The sequence below is a fragment of the Acanthochromis polyacanthus genome, chromosome 1, assembly GCF_021347895.1.
Source record: "Acanthochromis polyacanthus isolate Apoly-LR-REF ecotype Palm Island chromosome 1, KAUST_Apoly_ChrSc, whole genome shotgun sequence".
Lineage (NCBI taxonomy): Eukaryota > Metazoa > Chordata > Actinopteri > Pomacentridae > Acanthochromis > Acanthochromis polyacanthus.
The window spans coordinates 22,039,994-22,065,182 of NC_067113.1; the positions used below are offsets into that span (position 1 = coordinate 22,039,994).

The following is a 25,189-nucleotide window of genomic DNA, read 5'->3' on the forward strand; positions in this document are numbered from 1 at the left end:
TTTCCACTGCTTTTTATGAATGGAGTGAGTAACTATTTGGTAACTTAAAACTTCATTCAGAGGGTGAAGTTCGAGAAGGGGAAGCCTGAAAAACGAACCAACCTACAGGTGCGCACATCAAAAGCCCTGATTTACACGACCCCGAACTAAATGGACAAAATTCTCTCGGCTCTGTTAATGGACAGTAATTTCTACCTTTTAAACACCTGCATTCCCAAAGCTCAAAAACAGGAATTGGGCAAACAATAGCCTGTCATTAAGAGACGACGATCGGCTTATGAGTGGGACCAACGACAAAAGAAGAGAAGACTTGAAGTTGCTAAACACTGAGTCACTGCTCTGCCAACATGTGCGCAGAGCCAACAATGAATGGTGACTCTGATTCACTTCATAGCGGTGAAAACATCCTATAGCAGTAAACATTGCAAAGCACTCTGAAATCCATACTTCCTTCCTCTGATCCTCCAAGTGCATTAGAATAATGTCAATGTTAATGTACACCAACACCATATAGAAAAGTCTGGCAGGCTTTGTGAATTGATGTTGCCGGTTTAATCCGTCTTTTTGCGGCTTGTACATCACTGAATAATGCTTGAAAGACAGAAAGCAGACAACTCAAAAGCTCAAAAAGGCAGAAAATGTACTTGATGTTATATTTAAGTGCAGGCTAACCCATTTTAAGCATCACCTTGTGGAGAATTATCCGGTCAAAGAGGTGAGAACGGTACCTGTTGTGCTGGGCAGGCGTCCAGAGCTGGCTATAGAAGGTTATATATAAAGTCCTCTAAATACTGAGTCTCCTCTCTCACCCACAGCTTCTCTGTGCCGCTCACTCGTCTCGTTACTTATCTTTTATTATCCCACATTCTCTTGCTGTCTCTGCGGCTCAATTTTCTTTCTGTCTTCTTCTCTTCTTAACTTCTGTCAAGCTATGTGTCTCTAATGTCACCACAGTGCCGCTCCAGAGTTAATAGTCTCTCTCTCTCTCTCTCTCTCTCTCTCTGCTGCACTGACACACACACCCCCAGGAGTCAAAAGTCATTTAACAGCGGCAGTGCAATCCCTCGCTCAGTCTCCTCCCCCTTTCTCTCCCTTTGCTTCCCACTCTGCCCTTCCCTGTCTCCCTCCCTCCCCCGGGCACACCAACATATCCAGGCCTGTCTCCTGTACTACCTGTTAAGACGCTTCACACACTTTTAACGTACACCGTCGATATTCCCTCTCCTCCTGTTCCTTCCGAGCATTTCACAGCACCACGATGGGGCAAACAAAATGCAGTCCTCTTGTTTTTTTGTTTTTTTTAAAATTTGGTAATCCTTTCACCCTAAGCTTCTTCAAGGTACCGCCGCCTCCAAATATGCCAGGAATGTAGAGATAAAAAATGCATTACTCAAGCTAAGCTGAGGAACAGGGAGTGTGTTTGTGCTTCTGTTTTTCTAGACGCATTTTAGGGCCTGATTTTACAAAGAAATGGCTGATAACGCGACAGGTTGCAGTTCCTCTTTGGAAGTTTAGTGTGCATGACACTACCTAGAATCGTGGTTTAATTGTGTGTGGTTCCTCTTAAGGTAAAACACCTCCTGTGCGAAACATGCGTGCAGTGGAGTGTATTAAACTAAGGCAACCTTACATTTTGCTGAAAGAGGTAGATGAAAATGGAAAAAAAACACACACACACATACACACTAATCCACTTCAGAATATAACTGTATGAATGTATTTGTAAGTCACACAACAAAACAACATTCAGACTTCCAAGCTCTTCATTGAAATGAACAGGCCTACCTTGTGCACAATGTCTCCCAGCTCTTTGCAGTAGGTGAAGATGTTCATGGTGGTGGTGTATCCACTGAGCTGGGCCAACTGATACCTGGAAAGACAGGGATTATATGTCAAATACTTCTGGATAGAGAGAGACAGAGAGGAAGGATTTCATAAAAAAGCAGGCACGCTAACTTAACACTGAACCGACAATTTCCGGACGATTTACGAAGCCACGCCAAATGAAAGGTAGACTTTCATAAAGCGGCTGTCAGCATTTCCACACAAGAGAAAACACATATACAACAAGTAAACACATACACAAAAACATTACACCCATCATTTTTACATAAAGCCAATACCAAAAAAAGCCACAGCCAGAAATATGCTTGTGAGACCCGCCAGAGTGCATTTCTGATTTAAAAATAACGGCAGAATAAAAACAGGATTTCAAGTACTGCATATAACAGTTAGATAACTGCCTCTTTACAAACCTATTGAGCAAAGAGAAGAGGCCTTTGGCAGAGGTTATGAGCTCCACAACAATCTGCAGGATGCCAACAGGCAGCTTGGTGGTGCTCCGTCCGTCGTAGCTGTTGAGGCGCCAGCGGCTCTGGATGCCCATCTGCAGGGTGTGGGCCACAGCTCGCAGCTTCTCTGTCAGACCACGCAAATTCTCTCCTCCTATACCATAAGTCTAGAGAGTAAGAACACACCAAACACATACATATAACCAGTTAAAGGTCTGTTCCACTCCTGAAATGCTCTCATGTTGTTTTATAGAACATAAATGTAATTTTTCATGTATTACTTCCCCCATTCCAACCTACCGTCCCTTAATAATTTCTACCACTGAGAGGCCTCACTTATTCTGTGATCAAAACACTCTGAGTTTGAGTCTGGCAAAGAATCTATTGCATGTTGCACACGGAGCACCTTCTCTCCTTTCATTTCCTGTTCATCTCTCCACTGTCTGCTTTCGAATAAAGAACTAGAATGAACCCACAATCCTTAAATAAACATTCCCCAGGATGCTCTTTCAAAATAACTGTGCAAAAGGTGGAGGGCTCAGGCAGACTGTTTTGTTGTTTGTTTTTTATTGTGTCATCGCTAAGTGAAAGCTGAGCAAATGCTGGACACACAACAGCATTGCTTGTTGATGCGCAGCGTTTTGGTCGAGTGGTAGGGGAGAAAATTATGTTGCTTCATTTCCTGAGATGAATCTGTTCAATTTGAGTGACGAAACAAGTCTGACATTCAGATTTTTATGAAACGGTATGTGTGAAATTTCATATATCAAGAACTTTCCTATGATTAAACCACAATATCCAAGATTTTTTTTTAAAAAAGCCTGAATTTTAAAGGTTATTTCTCACTATAATCAAATGTTCTCTGATTATAGGTGAGTTGAAATATATATTCAAAATTTTTAATCTATTACGAAAAGCCCTGTCTTTGAGCACACATTAAGAAAAAAATGATAACGCAGAAGGCAACTAGTGTTATTTTCAGAAACAAATATAGAGCAACATGTTGCAATATAACAAAGCAAAACTGACAGAAGCTATTGCGTGTTTAACTTTCCCTGTGAGATTGAACAGGCACAGATTCAATTCTGCATCAGTGGCATTAGGAAATGTAACAGTGAAAATGAAAGGCTTTTATCTTTCTTATAAGATTAATATAATATATAAAATATAATACTGTAATTCAAACATGGACTTAAAATTTCAAAGTTAAAAAAAAATCTGTTAAAGTAGGCCAATGGGGCACACAAAATGAAAAACAATCTCAGATAGTATTTGATATATCAAGCTAAACTTTCACAAATATCTGTTTTACTAATATTCATATTTCATGCTTTGAAATAAGGCAAATCAGAGCTAATCAAGGAGTAATTGTTCTAAACAATTCATGATTTTAGGTGGAATGACTGCGGCAAAAAAAAAAAAAATCTGCATTGTAGCTACTTTACAGAAGAAATATCATCACATAGTTAGAAAAAGAAATGCCTTCCCAAGAGTATATGTAATTTCACATCATGATATTAGGAAACTGCAGCCATGTCTGTCTTTGGCTATTCCAGCAAATGTCTGAGAAGACAAAAACAAATCATATAGAATATTGCAAGAAGACACGTTGCAACACTGACCACATGGATCTAATCGACTCAATGTATAAAACTGAAACACACCACGTTACAAACAGTCCCCCAACCCTGGACCACATATTAGATAAACCCCCACAGTATAATGCAGTACGGCACCACAAAGGCGCCACAAACTCGATTCCCTCACAGCTCACAAATCAAACTGAAACAATCAATAAAATACAACTGAGAAAACGTTAAAGGTCCTTTAACAACACAGAGCTCCTCGTGCCTCTTTCATTAGCCTGTCAATGCAGTTTCCTGCCCGGTGGCATGAGACGTGACTCTTCAAAGCCCCTGAAGATGGAGCACTGTGTTGTCGTGACCCACTCAGCGATGGTCAAGAGGCTTGGACGGGCCAGGCTTTGGTGGAACACATCGACCAGCCCGTCAACAAGTGGCCATGAATTTTTCATGGCCTTTTCAGCACTGCGGCTGTTAATTATGTAACCGTGCACTTGAATCTGTCTAGTCTGTTCCATGTGAGCGTCTGATGGGCGTTTTTTATGAATGAACGCAATGTTAGCGCTTCATGGAGCATCAAGTCAGAGAAGGAGGAGAGACAGGCACCTACATACGCAAGGTAAAAGCTTTGTACTACAGGGAGATTTTATTCACACAGCGGGTTTAACTGTAAATGCCGTAATGGCTCATTCAATCAGCATTACCGTTGTTTCCACAATTCCACAGCAAGCAGTCTAAGCAGCCTGAGCTTTAGCCCGACGTCTACAGGCTGTTACACCACCAGACCTGGATCGTCGCCTGGTACTGCCCTGCTCAATTAGTCCTTCCACTGAAACAAAAGCTATTCTTGAAACTCACAATAACAACCCCCCACACATGCACACACCAACACAACTATTTAAGTCTCCTGTCTCCAAACTGGACAGGGAAGAGGGAAATTAATTAGGCAGCAAGACAAAGGGATAGAGAATCAAAGGGAGGGGTGGAGGCGTTTGTCTTTAGTTGACTGCAAACTTTCCTAGAAATTTGCATGTAAAGTATTGGCGTAAGCTTTTGTATTCTAATTCTGCTTTGGTTACAGCTGAAGCATGACAAGTCCTTTGATGCTGGTTGGAAAAATATTTCTTCTACTATGATATGCTTGAGTAACGGGAAGTTAGATGTTTAAATGAGAGCAAAGTGAAGAAAAGAAGCCAAATTTGCTGCAGGTTGCTGAAGTCTACATCAGGACTTCCGTGGCCGTAGGAGCACTTGTTGTGTATTTCTACTAGATTTGTAAAAAGGTTGTCCAACTGCTGCTGGCTAAACTATGCAAGTAAAAGCAGCATCTTAACATACTGTAATGCTGAATCAGAAAGTACACAACAACACAGTGTCACAAGACGATGACATCTCCGCTAATATCCAGCGCTCCTCACACATCACCTCCACAACACACCCAACAAACAGCAGCCTTGGATACACAGAGCGCTGCTGTGGACATACGCTGTAAACAAAGACACGTGATTCTGCTTCATCACTCACCAGAGAGCAGAGCTTCTCCACAGCTTCAAGGATGAGCTCCTGGTGTCCGATCTTATGGACCCCCAACCTCTCCAGGTCCACAGAAGTCAACTGGAGTAGATCCAGACCTGACAGGTGCCACTCCGACACCGGATACTGATGCAGGGGGGCATCCAGACCTGATTGCAGACACCGTAAAAGCACAGGCCTTAATTACACGCTGGGCACTGGTATAAATGAAAACCTCGCATATTCAGAGAGTCACATGCATGTACAGACATGTAACGAAACAGCTTTTCTGCTCTGCTACATGTTGAGGTTTGAAAAAAGCAACATTGTGACGGTAAAACACAAACAGTTCATGTTATGTACTGGCAAAATATTTTACCTATATGAGAATGAATCCATATTACAAATACCACGCTTCTTGACTGTGTTAGCTATGACTCACAACCAAAAAAACCACTTAAAAACAAAAGCAAAAGCGGGTGAAAAACATTGTTTCCAATTTGTCATTACACGTGTTCTTAGCAGCCAGTTGTGGAGTGAAAGCAAAAGTGTTCAAATCATTTACTGCAGCAAAATTAGCAATACTTTACTAGAAAATCCTGTAATCAAGGTTTTACTAAAGTTTTCAAAATGAAACATATTGAAAAGTAGTTGATGGGTAGTCAGTGGCCTTTCTAGTCTAACTTTATTATATAATTTGGATAATTATTAATATAAATTAATATGTAAGTGCTGCTTTTTTGCTGCAATGGGTTAGAGGTGGAACTAATTTTAACTTTTTCTCACAGATTTGGATGCTCTAATCTGTGAGAAAGCATCATATTTCATACACAGACTGTTTTTTTAGCCTAAATAATATGTTAATCTGAATATTATCTTATATAACAGCTGCAGAATAAATGTAATGCAGAAAAAGTCTAAATACGTAGAAAGTAGAATAAAATTGAAATGTATAATAAGCACCAAATGCCCTAAAAGAAATACTTAGTTATTTTCCAACATTGGTAATGGTTCATTTCAGTTGGAGGTCAATATTTTAACAGTGTAAGCAACATTAATCCACATTATTTTTTTTTAGTGAAGACGTAAATCAGTTTGTCACGTGACTCTAACTTGTACAACAAACACACTGTCATCCATGAAGACTGCTTCTCAAGATCCTATTTCAGCTGTTGACACTGATCAGGACTAAACTGTTGTGGCTCCTCTCTGAGCGCAGGCTACTTCCTCATTCCACCTCCACCTTTCACTTCCAAGAGGATTTGCGTGGTGCTTCTATTTCTGACTTTACCGTCCGAGCCAAAGTACCTGTGAGGCGATCAAGGCGTGAAAAAATAAAGGACAAAGCACGCAATATGTTCCTGCTCACCTTGCAGCCACTCGCTGACTCTGTTCTCGGTCCACGACGTTATAGGCTCCATGCTCGGAGTCCTGCTGCAGTCGCTCATCGAGCTGCCGGCGTTCCTGGCCGACTTCTACCTCTCGGGGCTGCTGGAAGAAGGAAAAGTTGATCCTGGTTTGGAGTCGGACGATGACGAATGGCACTCCTTCTCGCAGGTACAGGTAAGAGTGCCCCTGCTGTCAGCCAATAGTGCGGAACTGTCAGGCTCTACCGGGAGCAGAGACCCCTCCCTCCCTCCCTCCCTCCTAACCCCACCCCTCTCCTCACCTGCAGGAGTCGTTTGTTTTTTTGAAAAAGTGCTGCAGCTTTAAGGCTTCATAACTTCCCTCATACTTTGGTGCGAAGTGCGCGTCATGCGCTCAGAAAAGGCGCAGGGCCTTTGGCGATTACGCAACAGCTTTTTGCACACATGGGGCGTGTACAGTGACAGCAACACCTGTACAATTGACTATAATACGATACAATAACCCTGGAACATCCTATAGAGTGTATCAAAAAAGCTCGGCCTTCTTCTCTCTTTATGCTCTGCCAGTTTAACACACATTATATCGTGTTTTTTTACTCTTTCGATACATCAGCAGAGCATGACCCCCTTAACTCACCCCGTGCCTGAATTTACTGGTGCCAGCATTCCTCTGTTTCTCTTAGAGTTCACAAATTATCTCAAGATGTCAAGAAAAAAATACAAGTTTTTCACAGACCAGCAGACCTAATCCTCTTTACCCAGGCCACCAGTTTGCCTGCTCTCCTGAGACTTTCCCCAGAAATGCTTCCTACTTTATCCTCACCACTGTTGACTTGTGTGCTTCCAGATAAGAAAACACTGCCCAGCCTTATCAATATTTTATTAACCCCAGATATTCATACTGTAATATTTCAGCTTGCTGAATTATTCACATAGACTATAGCAGGAACATGCATCTGGAGGACATTAGTGAATAATGCATGATCTTCACAAGCACAGCTTTTGACCATCACAAACATGACATGGATGATTTGAATGCCTCAGGCTGGGGTTTGTGGTTACTGTCACATGGTTTCTTGAGGAGTGAAAATCTAGAGAGAGTCTCAGGCTGTCAGAGTCATAAGCCCTGAGTATCATAGCCAATTAATCAGTGATTTGTAATTCAAAGTTTCTATTGTGCCTCTATAGATTCCAATATTATGAATGAGCTCTTAAAGGAGTCAAAGCAGTTCTGCCACACTAAAATATGCACTTGATCTTTGGATCAGCGTGTTCTCCATTCATGATTTTGGCTTCATAGTCTAGAACCTTTGAGTTATTTTGTGAATGAATCTGAAGCTGTGAGCCACTCCACAAACTCATAGTGTTACTTTCCCAACATATGCTGTTGGCAGTAAAGGGCAAGGCCTGATGAAAAGGGCTATAGTCATCAAAGAGCTGCCCTCTGATATCTAGCACCCCCTGCTGTTATTCTCTTTGAACAAAGAGAGAGACAGAGGCAGGGAAAATTGGAATTTTTATGTCAGCATTCAAAATGGGACTGTGTCTCCATGTGTGTGACATAGATTCCTGCCTGTCTTCAAATATTAGAGGATTTGCTGTAGGCAACAATGTGGAGATAAATGCTTACCTGAGATAGAGTCATTGTTTAAAATGGGCTCAAATCTACATGGTTTGATTCTTTAGATGATATGAAATGTCATCATGGTTAAAATACAACAAAAGGTAAAAGGGAAAGCTGGCAGTCTTATTGTATCACAGGCTCCAGGACTGAAGACATGAGTGTTGGAAATGCCATTATCAGTGCTGACTGAATCACTATTGATCTTCTTTTGAATGAAGACGTTCTCTGCTGAAGGCGTGAGAGGAAAATAACTGAACCCGTGTGCACGTCATCACTCCGCTAGCCTGACAAATCAAGCCTGATCCAAGTGAATGGAAAATCAGTGGATTGCAAAATTCTTGCTTCATCTTGCCCAAAGTCTCCAGTACCGCTGCACATTCTTACACAGTTTGCCCGTAGCGGTTTTGTTTCAGCGATAGAACACTTTATACTTCACATTAATGATCAAACGTGGTGCTGTTCTTTGGCTTTTCTTGTTCTGCAGTCTGAAAAACAAACTGTAGTTCCTTTACTTGCTGTTCTCCGATACTTTTCAATGGGTTGATCCATTCAGTGAAAAATCAATGCCATGTTGATGTGTTCTTGCTGTTATTTTGTACTGACCTTGGTCTCAGATGTGCTTTCTTTACAAAGATACTGTTGCCTGGCCTGTCTTTTTACCCAGCCCAAATACCTGAGATACAAATTCAAGCCTCAACACGCCGTTTTAGCTCGACAGCGCACCCATTTCCTACAGCCACAAGATTATGTAGTGAGCAGACACTGCAGGATGGTGTTTGTAACAGAGGAATAATACTGAGCACAACACTGAGGAGAATTGTGCTGTAACTATAGCCCATCTCCCTTTCTCTCCCCCTTCTAATACTTCCATTACCGATCAATATTACCATTCTACTCCTTCTGCAGCCTTTCTGTCCTGGTAGCCATTTCTGTGACGAATGATAATTCCACTGATGTTTGAAACACAATAACAGTTTTTACTCATCATCCCTGTGCGGCACAGAGCCAGAGTGAATGTGGAATCATTACACTGTCATCTTCCTCTGGTACTTTCAGTCAGCAGAGATTGGATAATTACCCTTGCTCCACTATTGAGCAGCTAATTAATTTGTGCTATTGCTGCTCTCCTTTAACTGCAGACACGCGCTCAGTCAGCTCCGTTAAAAAGGAGTTATCATCAAAAGTCTGAAAATGCTCCCACTGAAATCTGATACACTCCCAGTCTTACATTTAGAAGTGAAATTAAATATGAGATGAAAATTATACACAGTGCTGCATATAGTGCATGGAAACCACATCCGTTAGCATTTACTTTTATCTCTGCTGTATCTGTGTGTTGTTTTAATGCTGCAAGGTTCTTCTCTTAAAGTGGAGTCAATTTCTAGATCCTCTGTTGCATCAACAAATTAATCCCTTGGATTAACTAAACATTTTGCTTCACGCATAAACAAGGTTTTTAATCTATTTTACATGCACTGCAGGTTCTCTCGCTGCTATAGTTCTGGGTAGGAAAGGGGACATAAAAGAGAGTTAATATCTAACACTTATTATAAGCTATTTATTTCAGGTTTAATTGGTTATTCCAACATATGCAAGGTAGAGTGTGTTTGAGCCTACGATTTGATGTGTACCTAAGTGGTTTTACAATAGAAGACTTCCCACAGTCGTTAAACATTTGTGGAGTTTCCATCTCATGTAAATTAGCCTTGTCAAGCAAGCACCTGATACCCATGTTTTTGCTTTAAAATTGTGCTATTTTTTATTATTTATTTTTATATATAATATTTTATTTACATATTTCTAATATATATTTCTATATAAATTGTATTTATTTATTTTCATTATTTTATTATATAAAATTAAATAAAATAGTAATCGCACCAAGTTAGAAAATGTGGCTATTTTTATTATTATTTATCTTTTATATATAATATATTGTTTAGATATTTATACTATATATTTCTGTATTAACTGCATTTATTTATTTGTTTTTTTCTTATAGATTTCTTTTTAATATAAAATTAAATCAAAGAGTTATTGCACCAAGCAAATTCTGCTTTTTTATTTATTTCTTTATAATGTAGTACAATATAATATAATATGATATATATTTCCATATTCATTTTATTTCTTTCTTTGTATTATTTTATTTTATTTATTTTATAATAGATTTGTTTTATTCTTCAAAACTGATAAAAAAAATAGAAATACAATCAGATTTAATAGACATAGTGATATAGCTGTGCAAATGAACATTTTCATTAAAAAATGCTCTCACGTCTATGGCAGTGTACCAGTGCAAGAAATAAAATAATACAACGAAGAAATCACAGAAAAGCAATAGCAATAAATGAGCAGATACATTTTGAGATGTTGTTTAAAAACCGGCTGACACTTTCCAGTCGCTTTATGCATGTATTTGCATTTTAACTGCACCGTCTACAGCCACACAGGGAAATAAATATTATGATTCATTGTCTTTTCCTTCGGCGTATACCACATTGCTCTCCCTCTTCTCCACTTCTGTTGTTTTCAAACTGAAAATGAGGCGAAATAACAGTGTCATCTCCACATCAGTTAACCTCATTTTCTGGCTGTCCGCTTGGGGACCAAAATCTGCCATCTCTTTTGTGTCCTTCATCAGCTCAACATTTCAGTCCTTTGTCTGTGCACTAACAGTTCAGGGAGGAGTCTTGCTCTATTACACTTGCATGTCAAGCTGGACTGAGTCATATTTTCCCATGATGCCTTCCTTCTAGCCGCAGGTGGGGGTAGGGTATCCCTGGAGTCAGTGGACGGGAGACACCTCTGAGTCATCGCTGTCACCTGTGATGTCACTGGAGCATCACGAGCAGAAGATGAGATTCCTTGCAGACAGAACAGCAACACACTGTACGTCTGTCAGCATAGTACTATTCTGCTTTTGCATAAGCTGTTTGTTTGCTCGTTCTTCTGCCTGCATCCTACAATCTATTGATTTTTGATAAGCAGCGCTGTTAAAAAAGAGCCTCCCCCACTTACTCTCAGGTCTCTTGACATGACTTGTTACCCTTCTGGATGATCTTCTGTTTATTTCCTCCTATAAAATGCCTTTATTACACACCTCACTTTCATGCTAAAAGTGTGGAATTCATCATATCATTCATGAGGAGCCATAAACAGCGAGAAACATCCGACATCAATCTGCTGGCGTCCTTCGAGAGGAGGAGAGAACGGCCCTGCACATCATGAACAAGGAAAAATGAGGGCAGAGAGGATGGGAGGAGAAGTGAGGAATAACGTACGGCTACACGAAACAACAAATACCAATATAGCATTATGAGGTGCTGCAAGTTATCCCTGAGCAGCTTCTTACCCATCAAGGAGACAAATCAATGAGTTAATGCAATCTTTGTATAGCAGTGACTTTGTATATTACATACAGTGTGAGCATGATGAATGACTCTCCATCCAGGAAGGGTAATCTCACCTTCCGCCAAACCTTTGATGGGATTTGTTTGAAAATAAATTGGCTGCACTGTGATATCTGAACCAAAAAGGGAAATCAGCACGTCCCCTTTCCTCAGTTGTCTTTCCTTTCACTCCCCTGCGTGTGGAAATGGGTGTGGGAACATGCTTTTTTTTTTTTGATTCATAAATGTATGAATAAAAACAACTGCAGAAACCTTTCAGACGTGAATGAATTTGGCGGTTTTTCTTGAGTGAACAGGCGAGGTGCTCAATTCTGGCAGCTGTGAAGTCCAAAAAGCAAGGTCGTTTTTCTTTCTCCACTTCAGATCTGTGGGTTTCGCCTGTCACTGGCATTTGCAGATTGGCTTTGTCGATGCTGCAGCAGCATTTTACATTTACACATTTAGACAACACATCCCAATAAGCCATTTCCCATTCCACTTAAGCCTTCCCTTTGTGTTTCCATGAAATGCCATGCTTCCTTCATCTTAATTTGAATCAAAAAATTTATCAAAAGCACAAAAGCAAGGCGGTTTGATGCCCTCCAGTTGCCCATAGTAACCAAAGCTGGCCAAGAGCAAAAAAAATAAAAAATCCACTCAGCAGTGAATGAAGCAGAGAAGTGTTGAGGGTGGAGGGGTGTATTATATCACTGAAGATTACAAGGACCTCCACGAGAGCTGTTCTCAATGAAAAGAGAGCTGCATCATTGGAACGTCCGGACGGCATCTGGTCACAACCCCCCCGTCTACTCTTTTGTGATCTTTACATCAGATTTATTGTGTAATCAAACACATTATGTAACTTTTGCAACAGAGTGTGCCATTTTTAGACCCAGAGGAAGTGGTGATGTGGGACTAAAGGCTCTAATATACATTGTCATGAAATTAAAAGCATATAGTTTAGGGGAAAGCAGTGCCACTCCAGGCTGGAGAAGCCAATTGCACTCTGCACTCTCATGTTGGTCCATGTGTTGTGGTCACTTTAAAGGAGACTTTATGTAACCATCAGCTGCCTCCGGTGCCTTTAGTTGCTGCTGACTGACAGGTTTCGCTCTGGAGGATCTTCTCCTGCACCTGCTGTACCAGACGCATCATAAGAAAAAATAAAAATCAAACGCTTCATTAATAGCAGTCCGCATTACGTATTTGCAGTTCAGCTTTCCTCCAGATGATGGCACGATCACACTTGGGCGGAACGAGTAGGAAAAAAAAGGGGGCTGGATGAAATCCCGTTGGAGTCTGCCAATAACAGCTCGAGTTGGAGCTCGCTCGTACTACAGAGCCACACTGAGGTCTCTGCGCGTATCGCACACTGCTGGGAAGGTGGCGCACAGAGGGGAAGTCTTCCCTTTCCGACCGGGAGGAATCACAAGGCACACGGGGAGGAAGAACGCACACATCTGATACGACGTCGATTGCCAACCACAGCTCGGACTCTGACTGAATCCTTGAGGCTGGCATTAGAGTCCCGCGCAGCCCCGTGAGAGGAGCTCGGATCATACTGTGTTTGGCTCCTTTGCGCTCTTCTCTCTCCCCCTCTTGTCAAAAACCAAAAATCCTGAGAAGCCAACGCGCTTACCTGGCAGGACGCGGGTGCTCTGTTGTTCATGGTGTTTTCCCGCAGGATTTTCCACTTTCCACATTTTTACGCACAAGTCGCCAAACGACGCCGAAGTCAAACCAGGGGATTACTATTGTTTGTGAAGCGCTCGGCTGTGTGCGCGTCTTGTTCTCTGTGCACAGGAAAGTGCTGATAAATCTGCACCAACTGGACTTGGGACTTGACTTGAGGAGCTGCTCGGAAGTGCACTTGACAGGAGCGGCACCGGCAAATCTGGGGAGACCAAAAAAGAAGACATTTTTATAAGCTGGTGAAGGGAAAGAAAATCCTGCGAAGATGCCTCTTGCACAGATTGCGGAGCCATGGCCCACGATGGAACTAGTGCAGCTTGAAACAGAGGTAATGAGAAGGTGAATGTGTCGGTATTGCATAGTCATTTCTTTGTTGTTGTTGCGTGCACCAAGTGTGGCTCAATCCATTTTGGTAAAACCGCAAAAAACGCGTGCGTTTATCATCTCCAAATCCAAGGTGTTCAGCAGCCACCACTTTGTAGAAGTGATTAAGAGTAAAGTTACTTAAAATGATTGACGACGCGCTTGTTGGCAGCACAGAGCTTGAGGGGGAACCAGCTTGATATATTATTAATAACGTGGGTCCTGAGTGAAGTGAGTTGTTAATCAAATGTGATGAATGGGCTGTCCATGTGAGTTTGTTTCTCCTCTCTGGTATCTACTTCTGTGAAACAATCATGTCAAAAAAAGGCCCAAAAAAAGTCAATAATTGGCAGAGAACAGAGAAAGGTTCCATTATAACTTTTCCATTTGTCCACTTTGAATGAATTGGATCCTAAAAGTAGCTTGAGCTTGAATAAACTCCACTTTCTAGTCTGGCACTGAAGCAGCTCCATTTCAAAGCACAAAAACCACAGATCAGTGTGTTATCTAATATACAGGTTCATCACTTATGGTCATCACTCCTCTCACCTGCGAAGTGGTTTCTTGTGTTTTATCTGTGGCAATAAATAAATAACAGCCGAGGCTTTAACTGCTAATGGAGACCAATTAAAAAAACAACAACTTGTGATGCTCGTTTGTTTCACAGTGACAGATTTAAAATCAAATAATGCGCAGGTTTTGTAATAGAGCCTGCAGGGTAAGTTTGCTGCACAATTTTCACATGAGTGCATGCGCTTTTTTATTTTAATTTTTTTTAGAAAATGCACTTTAAAACTTACAATAGAATGGAAAGCAGAGAGGTTCATGGCCTTAGTGTTATCCAGACCCCTTTTATTGTGAAGGAGCATCATTATTCATGAACACTTGAGGTGCATCTTCAGCAGAATGGTTGCATCTTCATGAATATGCAAAAATCATATTCTGCTTATGAGGAGCAGACACGGGATTGGTAGAAGCAACCAGTGGCACACTCGTTTATGCCTGTTTAAAAACAAAAACTCCTTGTAGGGTAACACTTAAATGTTGTGGAGCTAGCCTCTGTTTTGAATTAGTCGGGCAATTATGCAAGTGAAGTGAGCATGTGACACCCATGTTTTTGTGTGCCTGATCCCGCTAATGAATAGCTCTGTGCACAATATTAAACAGTGTCCTCATCAGCTCTGCAAGACTTAAAATTAAAAAAAAAAGAGGCAGAATTTTGTTTCTCACAGCTGGGATAATCATTCAGATTTGATGGGAGAGGAAATTTAACTTGGAGGAGAAAGAATCTGAGAAAAATTGTAGTTTTAAAACCAAAATCTCCACATTAAGCTCAAGAAATATCTAAAGCAAGTTAATGAGTCCTCCCATATTGAGCCATGTAGTTTATGTGAAGCGTGCTGCTTCATTTAATGATGCAGAAACTGTTCACCTGCAGATACAGCTACTGTTTGTGTTTCCGGTGAATAAAAAAACCTGCATATAAGGCAGAAAATGAGAAACTTTTGTTCATTAAAAAAAACAAAGTCATCGTGACATAGTTTGTTCAGCAGACCTCACTATTTACAGTATTCTGCAGCATGTGAGTTGGCCGAGTAGCATATCACAGCCGAACAGATGGTGGTACTGAGCCTGTGAAGAGTGCTAAGTTTAAAACTGTGAAAATACCCTGCCTTTAGTACGTGCAATAGTCACAATGGCATGAACCAAATTTGTACGATTGCTAATTTTAAAAAACAATGTAGAATGCATGCATTAAATATCAACATTTAGATCTAATTTTTGTTCTCTTATGCCAGATCGGGCCACTTAAATCCAGCATCCATAATTAATTTAATCACGCTGCCAATCAAAATAGAATCCTTGCCATATATGTCTTGTCACCAACCTACCAGCCAGCTGCACGCTTTGGTTCCCGATGGCAATGACGGATGGCTTAGGGCTCAGATTGATCGAGCAGAAAGAGAGATTGGAGGCCAGGGAAACATGTTGGAGGCACAGCTGAGGCAGTGTAGTCACATGGATGGATGGGACATGCAGAGAGGCGAAGATTCAAATGAAAAACCCGCATCCCAAAAACACAATTCTCCTCTGCATGAATTTAAAACCCGTGCAGCAGATGATGATGTGCCATGACACGCCAGCTGATGAGAAGTCTGTTTCCCCATCTCTCATTATGCGAGTGCTCATGTTTGGAAGCCAAGAAGGTGTCATGAATGGGAATCATTTAAACTGCCTTTTTGTCCTGAAACGCTGCGACAAAGCGAGCGGTGGATAAATGTGAGCGATTCAAGAATATTTGTTCGATTGAGCCCTTTATTTTATTCATCACAGAGCCATAACTGTTGTGAATGAACTTGTGCTCGATGATTCATCTCTGATAAAAGCACTTCAGCAAATGTGCGCATCCTGTCCCAGTTGAGTCACTACCACCTGCATCGGCCACTGTCATTACTAGGTTAAGGCAGGTCTTCCAAAAGTTCTGAATCATGCTTGTGTCAGTGTTTAGTTATTGTAGATTTCCAGTACAGATATGGATCCAGATCAATTTAAACCTTTTCACGAGGAATCTCAGCAGTACCAGACATGAAACTTGGTTGTTCCTCTGATTGTTTCATGATGACACTGATGTTGGGATCGCAAAATATTTTACATCAATAGTGCTGTTATGTAATGCATTGTGGCTGCTGCATATGTGGGTGCACAAATATGAAGGTAGTTGCTTAGTTTGTCATTTTAGAATGGTGAATATTTTTTTAGAATGAACACGTATTTCTTGGTGTGCATGCTGCCAGCTTTTCTTCTCCTTACATTGGATTGTTCTAAATCTGCCCACGTTGGTCCCTATTAGAGTCTGAAACTTGACAAGTGGGGTAGTATGGAGTAGCTCACAAGTGGACAGAATTAGGTTGCATTACAGTTTTCATCCAAGGTTGGATTCCTGTGTATTTCAGTCCAAATCTGCCTGTTGAATGTGCTCGTCTAACCATTCCATGCTTAAAGTACTTTTTTCTGCCCTTCAAAGTAGCAATTTAATTCTGTGTTGCTGAACTCAAAGATGGGATCAAATTGAGCAAAGTAAAAGTGTCTGTTCTGCACAGGCGAGGGCTTACAGAGCAGGATTGAGCAAGAATAGATGGTGACGGAGAAGACGGAAGGAAGTGGAGGAGAAAGTAGGGTTAACAGTCGGAATGTGTACCATGTTTGCTCGCCAGGCGTGGTCAGCAGTGTACAATCTAGGACTTTTGAGTGCGTGCCCAAGTTCAGTGCACAGTCATGCCTTAGTGTGTGTGTGTGTTCGTGCTCACAGGCTTAGCAACAGCTAATCTGGGTGTGACCTGCGGAACACCTGAGCAAGGGCTGCGGGAGTGGAGGAGGGCTGGGTGGGCATGTGATAACACAGCCCTCTGCCTGATAGGTGCTCTGAGAATGTGGTGTCTCATTCTGATTAACTTTTAGAGTTAAAACTTAAAGCTGCAGCTAAAGATTATTCAGCCACAGTCGTACCTGTAGGCGGTGGTGCAGATTTAGTTGCTGATGTTTGGTAAAAACCATTTAGCAAAAACGAAGAAAGCCAAATGTATAGCTATTGTTGCTTTTCTGGCAAGGACTAGAAGCTGTCACTACTCGCTGCCATGAGATTCCGCAAAGTTTTGTCAGATAGTATCGCCAGCACGTAAAAAGAAATATGGTTATTGTATTTCTTAGTTGCCTAGTTACAAGGTGCTGCACAAATTCTGCTCTTAAAGCAAGTCTATCACAAAGACGAAGATTGTTTACTTTGAGTAATCATATAGGAGTCCTTAGAGATATTCCAAAGTTCTCCTCAGGCCTCCTCACTAGGCCGGCTTGTAAATGTGTTTACAGCAGGCTTGTGGCCTGTAAAATGCCCTCATTAAACTTGTGCATATTTTTGTTTCTCTTTGCATTTGAACAGCGCAATTCTTCATGTAAATTCCCCTGAATTTGGAAGTCACATTAGGCTATTAATGAATTCAACTTTGAGCATATTTATGTGGCTGTTTGTGTGCATGTCTGTGCTCTCGCTGAGGAAGCCCAGGGGAGGGAAAGGACCATTAACTGGACCTCCTGGATCAGCCATGCAGAGCTAATGAGGTTGAAATGTGTTGAGCAGCGACATCAGGAAGACAATGCTGACCGCACACGCAAACTCAGACGGTCGAACTCACGCTCTTAGGATTCCCGCCACTAAACTCTACCACACTGGGTCAAACGAAGCTAACCACACACACCTACACTAAGAAAGGTCAAATGGAGGGATGTAAAGAGTGAGGTAGGGAGAATTTCATTACATTTGCCTGCACAGTCCATCATGACAACAAACGGAGCTCTTTCTGTTGCTTTTCTTTAAATTATCACTCCTTAATAAACACATCCACGTGTGACTTCAAACTGCGTCTCACCACTAAATTGCTTCCATTTTTCCGACGCCCCCCCATGCCGCCTCACATTGCAGCTTTCATGACTGGCACAGTTTGCCTAAATTAAATTGCCTCCCTTGAGATCCTGTTTACAGTCCGACCAGATGAACTGTCGGTTTGTAAAACTGCCCAGAGTTGTAGCACCCATCCAATTTAAAGCTGGAGCAAAGCTTGACGTGGAAAAACCACTACGACTCCTATGGACTTAAAGAATAAAGCATCGGAGAGTGACAGGTTGTTTCAAAGCAGGAAGTAAGAATGTACATTCAGCTGGCAAAACATCCAGCCTTGTGGAGAATATATTGTGATGTATTACAGGAACAGAAAACTCGATCCGTAGTGTGTGTTCTTTCTTTTCAGAAGGTCTTTTTTTCCATCAGTATACAAGAGACTATCAAAGCTGCTGCATTATTACTGCCTGTGCCTCCTTCTAACTCCCAAGACACTCTATTCCCTTTTTGTTTCGTGTTTGATTGTTAAGGCCACCGCTTGTCATTGTGTTGACAGAAAGGAAGAGGGCATGGAGGAAGTGAACAACCCCAGGGTCACCCCGCTGTAATGGAAAAACAAAGCAGAAAAAGCGGAAAGGGAGGAGGGGAGGTTATTTAGGTTGTCCTCATACTTGGCCACACATGACTTTGGAGCCACTAGAAGGATTTGGTTTTGATCATGTATTCACTATGAACAGGCAGTTTTACACGCTCAGGTTAATCGTACATTGACCTGAAGCAATAGTGGAGTTGTCAGCTTGGTCTGGGCTTGATGGCTGTAAATTTATACCAAAAAGACTCCATTACAAGCTGGAGGAGGGAAATTTGAAAGACGTGGACATTTAGCATGAAGGTAAGATCTGATGAATGATGCTTTTAAGCTGCAATATGAGAAATGCAGTGGTTTTACCATGTGACTCAGAATAGGAACAATTCAGAATACAGTTGTGAGAGTATATCAGTCTTTGAAAAAAAAAAAACTTGGAGGGATATTAATTATTTACTAATTAATTGCCAACTTCAATTTCCATTATTTAAAATAGATATATTTAGCTTTTAGCAGGCACCATGACAAAGACTTCTGTGGCAGTTAATGGCAGTTTCACCAGGAAACATGCCAGTTGATTATGCAGCAAATATTACAGGACCATGTTAAAATAAATCTTCATCAGTGTATAGAAATAAGTGCACTGTACATCAATTTTCTAAGTGATGAATTGATTATTGATTGATATTGCTGCTGTCTTTTGGTCAAGAAAATATCTTGACAAATTACATTGACTTCTTCCACTATGTTGCAAATTAAAAAAATCTATAAATATTGACATACCGTCCTTTTACAAAGTTGAAGTGCTGCTCATAAGAAAAAAAATGTTTATTTACGGTGTGTATATTTAAATCTTAAAATTTACATATCACAATTTGTCAGTGGTGTGACTTCTAAACTAGTTGTAATGCCATATCACGATATGCGCACACTCAGTAACAGTCACAGGAACTACAATGTGAAGAAAAGTTAATTAACTTAAGCACTTGATGGTGCACCTTTTTTATTGTGCTTGATGCAAAAGGAAAACTTGAATAGCTTCAGTGGCTAATCTACGAAAACAGCTGTTGGACAGAATATGATTAACTATGATTTAAGATTTCTTGGAGTTTTTGTTTTTTTAAAAAATAAATTCACAAGACATAGATTTTATTGACATGCGAGCACAACATGCACAACAAAATCAGCAAGGAAGTGAAAATGAACACTGAAAAGGAACATATGGTTCCAAAAAAGCCCACACCGGCGATTGTATGCTATTTTAACAAATACAGAAAAGATTATGCTTTTACTTTCTCTATTAAACATAGCTGTGAATTCACCTGTTGACTTCCTACTGAAGGATTTGTTCTGACCACATTTGTTCCTCGAAGATGATGGTTCACGACTATCCTTCAGGTTTTAGTAATGGATTGGACAGTTCTTTACCTGATTTCAGTAATTTCAGAAATGAGAACTCCTCACTGCATCAGCTAGGGTTAAATAAGTTGTTGCAGCTGGAGCATATTCATCACTGCAGTAATTAGCCAATGGAAGGCTCTTTCCTGTTTGCTTTGTTAAATCCAAGTGACGCCTTTTTTTGGACAGGCACTGTAGTTAAAAATAGTTATTCAAATCATCTGGTGAATATGTCTTTATTATTCAAATCCCAACATTTATTGCAGTAAAGCAATATGTTTAAATGTTAGTTTTTTTCCAGTGCCTGCAGCCCTTCTGCAGACTTTAACCTTGACGGCATAATAATGTTAATAATTGACTCAACTTGATATTTTGCATAATCTAACCTCAATTTTCTATGTTAACTGATTTCAAGTTTATTTAAGTTACACTAATTCAGTTGTTTTGCTAACCGTTTTTTTCTTGTTGCTCATGAATTTAAGATTTTCGATCCCCTATTTTGTCCTTAAAATGTGTGGACAAATTCACACAGTTAAGATAGAATGTAGGAGTACCCACAGGCTGAACAAATACAAAGGATGTTTCAAGATGACATTTCCCAAGGCAATGTAGCAGCCTGTGTAAAATATTATATGAAAAAGCTAAAAAAAAAAAAAACTGCTGAAAAAAATCAAATTGATGCAAGTTAATTTTTACATGATTTTTAACTTAAACTTGTTTATATGTAGGACGCTTTAGTCATTTTTTTGGACAGTCAGTTTTAAAACTTGTGATTATGTCATCTCTTGTTAAATAAGGTTTTTTTTCAAAATGTGTTTGTTAAGGAAAGACTACTTCCCCTAACTCGAACTGTTGTTTGAACATAGTTTCAAAGATTGTAACTCAAAGATTTATTTATTTTTTTCATGTGTGTGTATTGCCCAAACATTTGTTTTTAAAGTGCAGTATCAAACTGTTAGGACAAATCCCTTTTGGGTCCAGGGAGGGAAAAAAGGGGAAAAAAAGCTCTTCTCTTCTCTAAAATGTGAAGTTATGTGATCCTTATGCTCTCAAGCACTGAAAGTCTAAATGCCATGACTCAGCTGGACATTCCATCTTATTCAGTGTCTGTCTGGCCCCTGTGCACTTACATAGGTAATGACAAGTGATCGTAATTTGACTTGACATCATAATGCCCCCTGCTTTTAAAAAATTACATCACAGGTATCTCACAGATTCCTCTCTGTCCTCTACCTCTCCTTGATGTTTTTTTATTTGTGTGCAGCAGAACAAGATACACATCTAATCATCTAATCGGACTGAAATGCCTCCGTATGTTCAAATTTAGCCGCCCACTTCTGCCTCATGAACAGCATGTTGATTTACACAATAGCCATCAGCAAGCCATTGTTTTACAAATAACAATGATTACCCCTTTTCAACAAGACCTACCTACTGGGGGACACACGAAGGATGTGCGTTTGTGTGTCGGCCTCAGATTATTAGGTTAGCCAGTGAAAGGAGCAAAGTGCTGGATGCAGTGGACTGCTGCCACCCACACAGTCTTGCAAATATCCTCTTGTATCTCTCTCTGCCTCCCTTTTCTCCCTCCTTTACACAAGCACATCTACATGTGAGCCGTGCACTGACACACACACTGACCGTTTATCACATCTGCTTCCTTTGACAGAATGGCCAGAGCACCACTGAGGACGGAGTCACAACTGCTGTCAAGGTACGTGGCATCTCTGTAACAATGACGCACGCTCGCAAACTCACACGAATGTGACTCAGTATTCATGCAGCCTAACATCCAATAAATTAGACTTGGACACAACTCCTGCGTAGAATTTCTTGGCTTTTGTTTGAGGTTTTTCTATGAAGGCGAGCAGCAGAAGGCGAAGTTCCATCAAAGGGCAAATTTTCGTGTGAATCTTCGTTTCGGGCAATTTTCGTCTCTGGAAAGAAGAAAGCCGTGTTGCTCGCTCACGTCAGGCGAATGTGTCAGTGTGCGTTGATTTATTCGTTTAGCAGCTACATTGACAGCCCTCAGACGGTATTAGCTGGATGGAGTTTAATGTGTTGAGCTCTGTCTGAGTGCGACTGATCAAGCGACGCTCCGGCTTCTGTGGACAGTGATGACTCTGCGTCAATAGAAGAGGACCGGTGTGTCACATATTGCGTGTCCTCATCTGGCCTGCTTGCATGTTAACACATCATGCAAAGACACACACACACACACACACACACACACACACACACACACACACACACACACACACACACACACACACACACACACACACACACACACACACACACACACACACACACACGTGTCCTGTAAATGACTGAGTCAGCTCTTCTAGCCTTCTGCTTTATTGCCCAGCCCTGAAACGTGATCCTGTTTCCTGTTGTACGCTATTACTCTCCAGTCGTGTAGCAGAGGACAAGGAAATGTTCCTTCTCCTGTAGCCTCTTTTTTTTAATGTTTTTTTTCTGGCCTCGCTCTCAAGGGGAAGTGGTTCCTCTTTCAGTTCAGAACAATGTGCTGTGACTGAGGGAGAGCTGAGTGCATTGGATGAGAAAGAAGGGCTTCAGTCAAAGGCGGCAACACAGAGAAGCCTTTAACATTTCATGAGAAGAAAAGAAAAAGAGGCAGGCTTCTTGTGAAAACATTGCATTGACAGGGATATTGCCTAGCATTGACGAAGTTCAAGATATGAGAAATCTGTGCAGTATTACATTGAAAAATGTTTAAAGGAATGAGGGAACAAGGTCAATTCATATAGCACAGCACATATCTATTTTTGAATATCAAACCAAACAACAGAAATGTAGCATAGCATGATAAGCTCACAACTAGGGAAGCATGGTCGATTACTAGTACTATTCCCAAACCAGATTTCCTGAAATGTCATGTATGATATGCGTCACTGTAGCTTGAGTCATTTCAATGCAAGATAGCATGAGGCCAGAGTTTGCTGTGTCACTAAAACACTTAGCAGCCTGTCATGGCAGAATAAATACAGCTGATAATGGAAACCGTGACGCTGTAAAAAAAAAAAAAACTAGATTGGTTCACATCATGTCAGATCCCCACAAGGTGCTTTATTCGATTGGTACATCCCTAATCATATAATAGCAATATGACTCTGGAAAAGGTAGACATTATTTAATTATTGCTCAGGCCTGGTCAGTGCTGTCATTATGTCCATTGCATGTTGCTTTAATTGATTGGGAACTATTCCAGTAATCTGATCATTTATGTAATCTCCTTCATTAGGATGGTGCTGCACTTTCCGCCTGTGATTCCACTGTAATGGCGGCTCATGTTTCTCACGTAGACACTGAGATAAGAATGTATCCCTGTGGATTTTGACTTTGCTGAGAATAAGATAGTGATCTTTAAATACATCACACTGAGATGCTTGTTGTCATGGGGATTGGGGGTAGACCTGGTCCCCGGACCGTTCTGGCACCATGCAGTCAGGGGCGGTTCAAACCAGGCGCTACAGCAATCAATACGGAGCTGCTGTTTAAATGCTGGGAATCTGATAATGGCTGCTGTTATCTACTCTAGCCATGGGAGTTACCTGGCTCCAGCAGACCTAATGGGAGGCACAGAGGGTGTGAGGGAAAACAATTGAAAGAGAGAGCACAGAGAAAAGGGGAGCACCTCCCTGCTGGTAAAACTACTGTAATGCTAAAGCCTGAAGCCGGCTTTAAAACAGTAGTGTGATGGTCCTCGGCATTAAGGTTTGTGTGTGGATTAGAGGGCAGCGAGGTTAAGTCACTCCTCTGCTCCTGGAGAAGAGAGCCACAGCGCTAATGAGCCATCTCCCGCCTCTCTGTCTCTTCATGGTGTAAAAGTTCAGGAATATGACCATATTTCTTGGCTAGTCGTGCTGCTTTTGTCTCTGCCCTGCTTTTTGGGCCCATTAGCCTGATGGTAAAGGTGTCTGCAGGAGTTAAGTACTGTCTTTTTTTTTTAGGCTGAGAAGAGCTGGATCTTTTTACACTTAATCACAGATAGTCTATTTCTCAATAGTAATCGTTATTACCGGGCTTTGCAAAAGTTCTGTTACACTCGGTTTCATGATCTTTAGAGACGTTTACATGTCGGAGTGAAAAATTCCATTAAATAAACTGAAAGTTCTACCTTATAGGCAGGTGTCCTTAATACAATTTTTTTCTCCGGTGAAGTTGTATCAAGATGGAAGTCAAAAGAGTTGAGATATCTGCTCTCCTTTGTGCTGAACATCAGCCGGATGACCATCCACAGAGTTGCGGAGAGGATAAAGAATGGTGAAGATCTTTCAGGTCTTCACCATTCTTGAAAGATCATCTGAAAGATCTTCACCATTCTTGAGCCTCTCCGCGACTCTGTGGACGGTCATCCGGCTGATGTTCAGCTGCTTGGCTCTGTCAGACTTGTTGTGGCCAGCATGAAGGAGAGCAGATATCTCAACTCTTTTGACTTCCATCTTGATACAACTTCACCGGAGAACAAATTTGTGTTAATGACACCTGCCTATAAGGTAGAACTTTCAGTTTGTTTAATGGAATTTTTCACTCCGACATGTAAACGTCTCTAAAAATCATGAAACCGTGTAACAGAACTTTTGCAAAGCCCGGTATATGTTGATTATTTTATTCCTGTTGATAAACTTATCAATTAATCCAATAGTTTCCACGGTTCACACGGTGATTGCTATCATAGGAAATAAGAACCAACAAAATTCTGATGCACTATGAAGGTTGTCTATTCTAGACTTTTTTTTTTTTTTTTTTACTGATCTTTGCTTCTTTCCTCTGAAATTGTGCGTAGTTTTCCCACTCAAGGTCTGCAGAAAAAAGAATTCCATTGAAGTGTTCTAAGAAATGCAAAACTCTATTCGATGGAAAAGCTCACAGTTCAGAGACATATAACCTTGGATGCAGGGTTTAAAGAAGATAGCATTTCATAGAAAGGAGTTACAAGCAGCTAAGGTCTGAAAAAGGCTGCT

General features: G+C 40.9%; 2 protein-coding genes across 2 annotated transcripts in view; one reads left to right on the plus strand and one right to left on the minus strand.

Annotated features, from left to right (window-relative positions):
* cnksr1 (connector enhancer of kinase suppressor of Ras 1) overlaps window positions 1-7,004 on the minus strand; it is a 28,743-nt gene extending 21,739 nt beyond the window's left edge. Inside the window, exons 1-4 of the mRNA XM_022196666.2 lie at window positions 6,756-7,004; window positions 5,399-5,556; window positions 2,256-2,458; window positions 1,786-1,870 (exon numbers count right to left, since the gene is read on the minus strand). Of these exons, the coding sequence (XP_022052358.1) occupies window positions 1,786-1,870; window positions 2,256-2,458; window positions 5,399-5,556; window positions 6,756-6,834 (525 nt within the window). The 5' untranslated portion in view covers window positions 6,835-7,004. The remainder of the gene's footprint in view (window positions 1-1,785; window positions 1,871-2,255; window positions 2,459-5,398; window positions 5,557-6,755) is intronic.
* A 6,048-nt stretch (window positions 7,005-13,052) lies between these two features.
* rps6ka1 (ribosomal protein S6 kinase a, polypeptide 1) overlaps window positions 13,053-25,189 on the plus strand; it is a 51,936-nt gene continuing 39,799 nt past the window's right edge. Inside the window, 2 exon segments of the mRNA XM_022196680.2 lie at window positions 13,053-13,789; window positions 21,871-21,915. Of these exon segments, the coding sequence (XP_022052372.2) occupies window positions 13,727-13,789; window positions 21,871-21,915 (108 nt within the window). The 5' untranslated portion in view covers window positions 13,053-13,726.